Raw genomic sequence first — 10,566 nt, 5'->3', positions numbered from 1 at the left:
GGTTAAAGCTCAGATGGTGTGGTGAGGTACTGCTAAACTCTGCATTGCTTGTTTCTGCTGCTTTGCAACTCTCCAAGGATTTAGTAACGTGATGCAGCAGCTTGTGGCATTTGTAGTTGCACTGGGAGCTATCATTTACTTCACATAAGACACCACAAATTCTGTGTTATGCAACTGCGAAACTACAGATTAGGTATTCAAAATGCCTACATCAACGAATACAGTAAGATTCTAAAACCTTGGAAGAGTGGCATGTCTGCAGATGATATTTGCATGTCTACTGTAGGTTAGTTTGCCATATCAGACAAAATTTTCCTTTTCGACTTATTTCTTTCACAAAATTGTTTGTGGCCCCTGATACATCCTTGCACAAAATCTATTTTCGAATCCAGGATTTGGGTTTCACCTTCCTTTTATTGAAATCTTTGTCACTGGCCCATATAACTACAACTGACGCCCGACCGAAAGCTGTGCAGCTGCAATGAAGAGCGAAATAAATTGGTACGTTTGTCACACAAGAAAAATATTTCTTTTGTTATTTATAATCCAACTTCAAACTTGAAATTAAAACATTCTCAAAGGTCTTGGAATCCCAAAGGCTGATATCTTGCCAGTATAAATTTCGATAACAGGCAAAACTAGTCGAGACTCTCGATCCCCGAAATGGATGAACTGTCTATATACACAATTAAGTTTGTATGGAATCCTCAGTGCACGCGATCTACTCGCACAAGGCCAATTTTTATTATAATTTCAAAGTGTTCTTAGTTGCATGTGAAATGGATTGCTTTAAATTCTGAAACAGTAATACTAGTGTCTGATGCATTATCAACATCTAGGTTATTAGCAGCAGGACAGCATTTATAAAAGAAAAATACAAAACTGTGTATCCGCTAAAGATGAGGCAACAGCTCAAATGGAGAGGAAAGAGCAGGGACTTACCTTGTTGGAGTTATACCTACTTACCTCTAATGAATCCTGTGCCTTAACCACTCCATCATCTCACTTGGTATTAGAAAAGAATGTCGCTGTTTGTTCTCAATAAATATATTTATGAACTTGAGGCTTACAAAAATGTGTCTACATTACTTCAGTACAAATCCAAAATGCAACAATAGGGAAGAACCACCACATTTTCACACATCTTATCTTTAGCTTATTGAAGTGATGTGGGAATATGATGCTGTGGTCCATTCTTCTGCTTTGTGATTCTCATATGAATAACACGATAACTGTCATCTCTAAAAAATTCACTACTGCGTCTCCATTCAAAACGTTCGTCATCCCTGATCCTACGACGACGATCTACATAGCTCACAACACAACTTGCAGGAACCCATATAAGTGCAGTTATTAAGATGACCGTGCCAACTATGTTATCACGCAAGAATAATAAAACTTTATTTATATTGATGTCCTCTATTATATCCCAGAATCTTTCTACAACATCCTGAATGGTCTTCTCACACAAACCCTGAAAGAAAAAAAAAAAAAAATTTTCTCAGCGTAAAGTGCAACACACAACACTGCATCAGTATTAAATGAGTAAAATGCAAGTTACTAAATAGATGGGCAATGTGGAATTTTTGCCTGATGTGGAATTTTTGCCTGACAGAGGGTTAGTATTGAGTTTTGCCTGGTACAGGGTTAGCATTTGTTATGTTAGGATATGCTGGGAAATAATATGAGTTAATTATCTACTTGACCTACAGAACAGAACTTATTAAAATAGTCATGTTTTGTCTGTTTTGTTCAAATGGATAGCTTGAAATACCTTACTGACATAAACACCTTTCTTTGTTATGAATAGCAAATCACCAATGGAAATTAATCCACAATTGGCAAAGGATTAAAATTCATGTGAAGGATATCTCAAAATTTCAATAAAAAAAGAGGCCATCACAGAAGTTCACAATATGGCATTGGATTGAATACATTTCAGGAGCACAAATCAAGTGAATTTGCGTAAAGATTTGCTACTGTGAAAATACCAAACAATCAATATCAAAAATGAAACATGAATCAAAGAAGTGGGTGGAAGCAAGAGGTATTGGGGGGAGGGGGGGAGAGTTGGGTGGAAGCAAGAGGTATTGGGGGTAGAGGGGGAGAGTGTCTGCTCTATGAGTAGTTTGTATGAAAGAGAAACTCATATTTCTCCAGGACACTGTATCTGTCCACAAAAACGTTTTGACAGTAGGAAGCTCCAAAGTTTTGGGTATTTACTTTTAGAATATCAACCAAATTTGGCATCCTATGATTTTCACTGGTTTTCATATATGAATAAATTTTTGACTGGAAACATTTTGAGTCCAGTGAAAAGATTATGGAGCCATAAAAGAATACTTTGCTGACCCTCCAAAACCAGGGATGAAATCTACTCACTGAAAATTTGTTGAACGGAAGACATTAAACTGAAGGACTGTGTTAACAATAAGTGTATCTTCTGCCTACAAAATACTGTCCTTCAAACTGTCAGATGGGAAACTTTGAATCTTATACTCTCAGGGACCCAGTTTACAAAAACATACACAAAGAAAATGTTCAAAAAAGATATTTCAACATCTATATGCATGCCCTGCAAAACCACGCGAAGTGCATGGCAGATGCTACTTCCTATTTTACCACATCTTAGAATTTTTTTCCATTCCATGTGTGTATGGAGTACAGGAAGAATTACGGCTTAAATGCCTTTGTGCACAATGTAGTTAGTCGAAGACTATCTTCGTGACTCTTATGGGAGCAATACATAGCCATAGTAGCGTATTCTATATTCCTAACTTAATTCTGGTACTACAAACTTTGTAAGTAGGCTTTCACGAAGTAGTAGTCATCTTATACCATTTTTGTAAACATTTTTGGAACAGTGATCAATAAAGTATTATATTTTAACTGAAGTTCAGTCTTGATCACAACACTTAGGTCTCAATAACATAGGTGACCGGTTTTGGTTATATTTATATAACTATCTTCAGACCCATGGCTTTCTTGGAGGATGGTAGGCGGAACTATGTTATTGAGACATGTGTTGTGATCAAGACTGAAGTTTAGTTAAAATATAATAGTTGTCATCTATTTTCAGGTGCCTGCCATTTCAAGCCTAGTGGTATTTCAATGATGCTTCCCCATTAATCAAACAAAAATGTTACCATTTTGCTGTAAATTTACATACCAGTTCAATATCTCCTGTTAATCCTTTATATATATGGATAACATTCATTTAAGCAATCTTCCTGGATGCATTGTCCAAGTGTTCTGTAAGCAACTTGCTTTGTAGACAGATTACATTTGCCAGTATGTTACCAACCAAAGTCTGCCATCTGCTTTACCTACTCTGACTGTGCCTGTATGATCGTTATTTTCACACCAAAAATTATCACTCCCAGACATTCATTTGTCTTGACTGCTACCAATTGTGATCCACAGATGTCACAGCCGCAAAGTACTATTTTTTTGGATTTCGTGAAGAGTACAATTGTACATTTATGATCGTCTGAGCAATTTATCAACCTTATTCATGCAGAGTTTTTTTTTCAAATTGTGCTTTATTACAGATAAAGCGATCATCTGCAAAACATTATGTATCCATATAATTTCCTTGATCCATGGCTTTCAGGATGTCACATGAGAAAAACACAAGTTAGGTTTCCCATGAATGCTGGTTTCAGAAGTTATGATGGTCAGCTTGAAAGAGTCATTCTGTTACAGATACCTTCTGATGTTCTAAAATTTACAATGCTATTGGACAGAAGTTCTGTAGATCACTTTTGCAACACTTACTGCAGAAGGGTTTGTCCTACATTTTCTTCCAACCACGGGGCACAGTGTCACAGGTTCTACAGTATATTTTATTTAATAAAGGCACTAACTCTGTATACCATCTGGCAAGGGTCTATGGGGCCATAGACAGTTTCAGGAATTTCAGCTGTTTTTCAATGACAATGACACTAATACCTGTATTATTCATCCCTAGAATGAACTGTCCTACTAGATATATATTGATCACGTGTTTAGTGTCAACGTTGTTCTTTTAAACTTGAGCCACAGTTCCTCTACAAGTTCTGGTCCAGAGCTATGACACTATTGCCTCTTTATCTGGTTTACCAAACATGTCAGTCTTTCTACTTGTTTTAGTTCCTTTCACTTCAGCACATTCAGCAATAAAATTTTAATTCTGGTTTGTGAATAAGCAATGTTATTTAATGAAAATCATATCGCACCTTGTTGCAGAATCCCTGAATACAAGGTGTTCCATCTGGAAGAATATCCATTGGATCCACAGGAAAACAAGTGTCATTGAGATTCATACGACAGCATCGTTTACAGGCATCTCCAACTGAAAGAAAGAGGTTTTGCGGTTTTATACTCTAGAGAGATGACGATGAGATGACACAATATTTTAGGTTCCCAAGTACTCTATACACAGGTGCATCATTATTAGTAGTGAAAATTGACACAACTGAAAAATAAAATAATAGAAGCAAAAATGGCAAACAAATAACACTGAATTTGGCAATACCGAATTTGGCACAAGATAACACTATATTTGGCAAGAAATAACACCACATTTGAAAAAAAATAACACCACATTTGAAAAAAAATAACACCACATTCGGCAAAAAATAACACCACATTTGGCAAGAAATAACACCACATTTGGCAAAAAATAACACTAAATTTGGCAAAAATTAACATTACATTTGGCAAAAAATAATGCTAAACTTAGGAAAAAATAAAGCTGAATGTGGCACAGAACACCACAAAATGTGGCAAAAAATAGCACCAAATTTGGTCATAAAATAAAACATTTTTTTTCCTGTGTCTAGTAATCACACATCACAAATAACTTGTGTACTGACCAATGTTTAATATAATGTTAGTAGTTATTGTATACTCTCACCTGTCTCAGTTTTTGTTAATTGTGATACACCCTGTGTAACACTACTACACAGCATGAAAGATAGATAGATAGATAGAGAGAGAGAGAGAGAGAGAGAGAGAGAGAGAGAGAGAGAGAGAGTTGTGCTTAATAAGTAATGTGGGAATACTTCAAGATGGCAGTGAATCAATACTGCAGAATGCCTGTGAATATAATGAGTATGAATAGTGACTCACTTGTGTCACACATACAGCTTTGGAGGCCCTGAGTTTCACAGTATGGAACACACTTTCCACGACGACACTGGCCCCTTTCGAGGCAACCAGTACCATCCTCCATAGGAGGACTACGAGGACATTCAGATGATGTTCCTGTGCAGCGGGACTCTTGCTCACATGTGGCGTACTGTGCATCACGACACTTGACTGCGACAGGCATGTACTGGCAGTTTTGGCAGCAAGGCGAATTCTTGTCACTGAGCATACAAGTAAACAACAAATGAATGTTTTAGTTGCAACAGGGTCTCCGGCCACCACAAATTGCCTAAATAATAATGTTCTACTACACTGGCTGTCACTGAATGTGTAAAAATATCTGCTTGTTTTGCTTACATTACTGCATAGTTATGGCTGTGCAGTCACTCTCTTATCCAAGAGCATCCATTTTCAGACTATTTATTCATAGTCTTTGACCACAATTTAAAAAAATACATTTTGATATGTTATACTATGCAACCATTTGTGAATGGCTTCACAGCTGAAACTGTAAACATGAAAGCAAAATAAAGTGATATTTTTATCCATCCATTGACAGCTAGTGTAGCAAAATGTTATTGGTAAGAAAATAAATGAATGTATAAAGATAAAAATCTTCACCCTAAAGTTGCCAAATTATATTTATTCATACTTCGGCTTCAATGCATTATAACCTCATTCTCAATGCACGCAATTCATTTCTTTCATTTCAGGCTGTACAAGTGATGTAAATTCAAATGAATTGTTTGCACAGAGTGTGTACTTATAATGATATAAAATCAGTATGAAAATAAAGACATATGCTAACTGCAGGGTGAATTGTTTTCTGTAATACAATGAAGAAATACAGTTTTGGGACCAGTTCCTTCCACCACAAAAGAAACATGGAAAACGAAAAAGCGTTCAACGTAAGATAATTTATGAATTGAAATATGCAGAGAATTAGATGGAGAGAGAACTGTAAGGAATTCATACTATTTCATGCTTTTTTGTGGTGTTTCTTTTCTGTAGCACTGTTCCTCTGTGATTTGTTGCATAGTGTTTCATGTGTTGTAATACAAATGCATGTTTCAGCTGCCTGTTAACAAGGCCAATGAAGCTGGGGTTAGAAATATTTGTTTGTATAACACCAACCTGCAAACTGCTCCCTGATTACGACGGAGCTTGCAATTTTTATCACAACAGGCATCATTATCTTCTGTGCCCAGGAGACCAGCATCACATTCTTCATCTCCTTCCACTCTTAAATTTCCGCAAAATGATTCCTCTGGCTCAGAGAAACAACGGCCAGATTTAGCTTGGAGGACTTTACGAATGGAACGTAGACTGCAGGGTGAAAATCTCTACAAAAGTAAATATGAAGGCAGAAATGAAACTATATCCTTCTTAATACATGAATTCATTGCCAATATTTCTTCACATGAAGGATTAAGAGTCCATAAAAATCTGCACACAAGTAGAGCAACAAAACAAAAAGTAAGTAAAACTTCATTAACAAAATGTGCAAACAAGTCAGACTCTTTTTCTATTCCAAAAATATGCATCACAAAACAAAACATTTATCTTTCACAGATTCAGATTTGCTTTCAAATGGTATATTTTTATAATACAGTGTAAAGTACCCTAAGATGTATAGCTCCCCTATGTTTTACCACTTTTGTTGTTATTGTCCTCGTGGCTTTCATTCTTACGAATGGTTTGATACAGCTTGTCATGCTAATCTATTTTGGCAAGCCTCTTCATCTCTGCATAATATGTGCAACCTAGATTCAGCCTCATTTACTTACTGTACCCACACCTTGGACTACCTCCACAGTATTTACTGACTACACTTCCTTCCGTTACCAAATTCATAACACCTTAGTGCCTCAGGATGTTTCCTCTCAACTGATTTCCCCCCCCCCCCCCCCTTTTTAGTCAATTTGTGCCATAAATTTCTTTTTTGCCAGTTTGATTCTGTATCACTTTGTTACTTACATGATCTACCTATCTAATCTTCAGCATTCTTTTGCAGCCACACATTACGAAACATTCTATACTCTTGTTGTCAAAACTGTTTATCATCCATGTTGGGGTTCCATACAAGACTACACTCAGTTTAAACCTGATGTTGTAATGTTTTAAAACTCCATGTTCTGTGGCGGAAAATGTTGTTGCTTTTTTTTCTCAAACAAACTTGTTTCAACACTTATATATCACTTTCAGTGGGCCTCATTTTGAAACTGCATTAGTTTTAATGATGGAACTGTATAGGCTGACTTGCTTCCATATGTTTTATGGCTTGGAAACATGCCATGTTTTCCACTATATAGGATATCTCTGATGGTTTTTTTCACGAGTTGTAAATACACACAATATTTTTTAGATCTTTTTCATCATCTATGTCTACATCTGTGCTCTGCAAACCACTGAAGTGTATTGCAGGTGGTACTTCCCTTTGTACCAGTTGTTAGGGATTTTTCCCATTCCATTCATGAACTGAGTGCAGGAAGAATGAATGTTTAAACACCTCTAGGCACACTGTAATGAGTCTAATCTCATCTTTATACAGCCTACAGCAACAATATGTAGGGTGTTGCAGCATATACCTAGATTCTTCACTTAAAACTGGTTCTTGAAACTCTGTAAGTAGGCTTTCATGGGATAGACTGTGTCTATCTTCAAGCATCTACCAGTTCACCATCACTTTGTATGTAAATTTTCACACACAAATGAAATTTTGGAAAACTTGTGTAGTCACATTCATTGAGAGATGTCAGGTTGCATTATATTTCAGAAGAGCACTCTTGGTTCTCTAGATTAGTATGCAGTTCTTAGTCTGTTTGTAATGTTAAGCCCCTTTGGAAGATGAGACCCTGAATCCTGTTGAATATGTTATGAGGAGTGACTGTGACTTAATCTCTTCAAGCCTGTCATAGATCTGAAGTGCATGTTGCTGCTTAGCACTCAAAAGTTTTTAGTAAAATACTTCCATCACACATTTTCCCTATTGCAGCAACTTATTCAAAATTATCATCAATATTTTTGATGAAAAGCAATGGCTTTGTTGTTAAAAAATACTGTCCATCAGTTCTGGAGCTTACCAAAAACTGGGCAAATTGTCTACATCAATTTCTTCTTGCCTGGGGTTCAGGCCATGGCAGGGCCAAAGGTGAGAATGGTGTGGGGCAGTAGGGCTCTGCACTGAAATATTGTTTTCTTTCTGACGAAAAAGCCATGTTGGCATAGCCACCTATATGAGTGAGTTTGATGTGTTTCACTGGTGATCACATACCAGATGCTAATTACTCTGATTAGCAACTCTTCCCAAGTAATATAATATAATGTCCCATGGGTGCCACCTCAGCTGTCGAAACAAAAGCTCATTTCAGACACCTTTTGGTCACCTCTCATGACAGATATGCATTACCATGGACATATTCTAGCCTCAGATCCAGAGTAGGCAATTTTACACAAAAGGTAAGTCATACTTTAATTAAAGATGGCCAACATTTTATTACTTATAGATCTGATAACTGTACACTGCCTTGCTGTGCTGGTACTGCAAACGGCTGAAAGCAAGGGGAAACTACAGCCGTAATTTTTCCCGAGGGCATGCAGCTTTACTGTATGGATAAATGATGATGGCATCCTCTTGGGTAAAATATTCCGGAGGTAAAATAGTCCCCCATTCGGATCTCTGGGCAGGGACTACTCAAGAGGACGTCGTTATCAGGAGAAAGAAAACTGGCATTCTATGGATCAGAGCGTGGAATGTCAGATCCCTTAATCGGGCAGGTAGGTTAGAAAATTTAAAAAGGGAAATGGATAGGTTAAAGTTAGATATAGTGGGAATTAGTGAAGTTCGGTGGCAGGAGGAACAAGACTTTTGGTCAGGCAAATACAGGATCATAAATACAAAATCAAATAGGGGTAATGCAGTAGTAGCTTTAATAATGAATAGGAAAATAGGAGTGTGGGTAAGCTACTACAAACAGCATAGTGAACGCATTATTGTGGCCAAGATAGACACGAAGCCCACGCCTACTACAGTAGTACAAGTTTATATGCCAACTAGCTCTGCAGATGACAAAGAAATTGAAGAACTGTATGATAAAATCAAAGAAATTATTCAGATAGTGAAGGGAGATGAAAATTTAATAGTCATGGGTGACTGGAATTCGGTAGTAGGAAAAGGGAGAGAAGGAAACGTAGTAGGTGAATATGGATTGGGGCTAAGAAATGAAAGAGGAAGCCGTCTGATAGAATTTTGCACAGAGCATGACTTAATCATAGCTAACACTTGGTTCAAGAATCGTGAAAGGAGGTTGTATACATGGAAGAACCCTGGAGATACTAAAAGGTATCAGATAGATTATATAATGGTAAGACAGAGATTTAGGAACCAGGTTTTAAATTGTAAGACATTTCCAGGGGCAGATGTGGACTCTGACCACAATCTATTGGTTATGAACTGTATATTGAAACTGAAGAAACTGCAAAAAGGTGGAAATTTAAGGAGATGGGACCTGGATAAACTGAAAGAACCAGAGGTTGTAGAGAGTTGCAGGGAGAGCGTAAGGGAACAAATGGCAGGAATGGGGGAAAGAAATACAGTAGAAGAAGAATGGGTAACTTTGAGGGATGAAGTAGTGAAGGCAGCAGAAGATAAAGTAGGTAAAAAGACAAGGGCTAGTAGAACTCCTTGGGTAACAGAAGAAATATTGAATTTGATTGATGAAAGGAGAAAATATAAAAATGCAGTAAATGAAGCAGGCAAAAAGGAATACAAACTCTCAAAAATGAGACTGGTTTGATGCAGCTCTCCATGCTACTTTATCCTGTGCAAACTTCTTCATCTCCCAGTACGTACCGCAGCCTACATCCTTCTGAATCTGCTTAGTGTATTCATCTCTTGCTCTCCCTCTATGACTTTTGCCCTTCACGCTGCCCTCCAATACTAAATTGTGATCCCTCGATGTCTCAGAACATGTCCTACCAACCGATCCCTTCTTCTAGTCAAGTTGCGCCACAAGCTCCTCTTCTCCCCAATTCTATTCAGTACCTCCTCATTAGTTATGTGATCTACCCATTTAATCTTCAGCATTCTTCTGTAGCACCAAATTTCGAAAGCTTCAATTCTCTTCTTGTCTAAACTATTTATTGTCCACATTTCACTTCCATACTTGGCTACCCTCCATACAAATACTTTCAGAAACGACTTCCCGAAATTTAAATCTATACTCGAGGTTAACAAATTTTTCTTCTTCAGAAACGCTTTCCTTGTCATTGCCAGTCTACATTTTATATCCTCTCTACTTCAACCATCATCAGTTATTTTGCTTCCCAAATAACAAAACTCCTTTACTACTTTAAGTGTCTCATTTGGTAATCTAATTCCCTCAGCATCACCCGACTTAATTCGACTACATTCCTCGCTTTGCTTTTGTTGATGTT

General features: G+C 37.2%; 1 protein-coding gene across 1 annotated transcript in view; it reads right to left on the bottom strand.

The window, feature by feature from the left end:
- Positions 1 to 1,047: 1,047 nt before the first annotated feature.
- The window catches only part of LOC124795095 (ADAM 17-like protease), a 124,013-nt gene continuing 114,494 nt past the window's right edge, over positions 1,048 to 10,566 (bottom strand). Inside the window, exons 10-13 of the mRNA XM_047258928.1 lie at positions 6,265 to 6,473; positions 5,113 to 5,351; positions 4,218 to 4,333; positions 1,048 to 1,474 (exon numbers count right to left, since the gene is read on the bottom strand). Coding sequence (XP_047114884.1) covers positions 1,157 to 1,474; positions 4,218 to 4,333; positions 5,113 to 5,351; positions 6,265 to 6,473 — 882 coding nt within the window. The 3' untranslated portion in view covers positions 1,048 to 1,156. The remainder of the gene's footprint in view (positions 1,475 to 4,217; positions 4,334 to 5,112; positions 5,352 to 6,264; positions 6,474 to 10,566) is intronic.

This window comes from Schistocerca piceifrons, chromosome 4 (genome assembly GCF_021461385.2).
Source record: "Schistocerca piceifrons isolate TAMUIC-IGC-003096 chromosome 4, iqSchPice1.1, whole genome shotgun sequence".
Taxonomy (NCBI): domain Eukaryota; kingdom Metazoa; phylum Arthropoda; class Insecta; order Orthoptera; family Acrididae; genus Schistocerca; species Schistocerca piceifrons.
The sequence above is the reverse complement of the archived record's forward strand: the minus strand, read 5'-3'. Positions and strand labels throughout refer to the sequence as shown.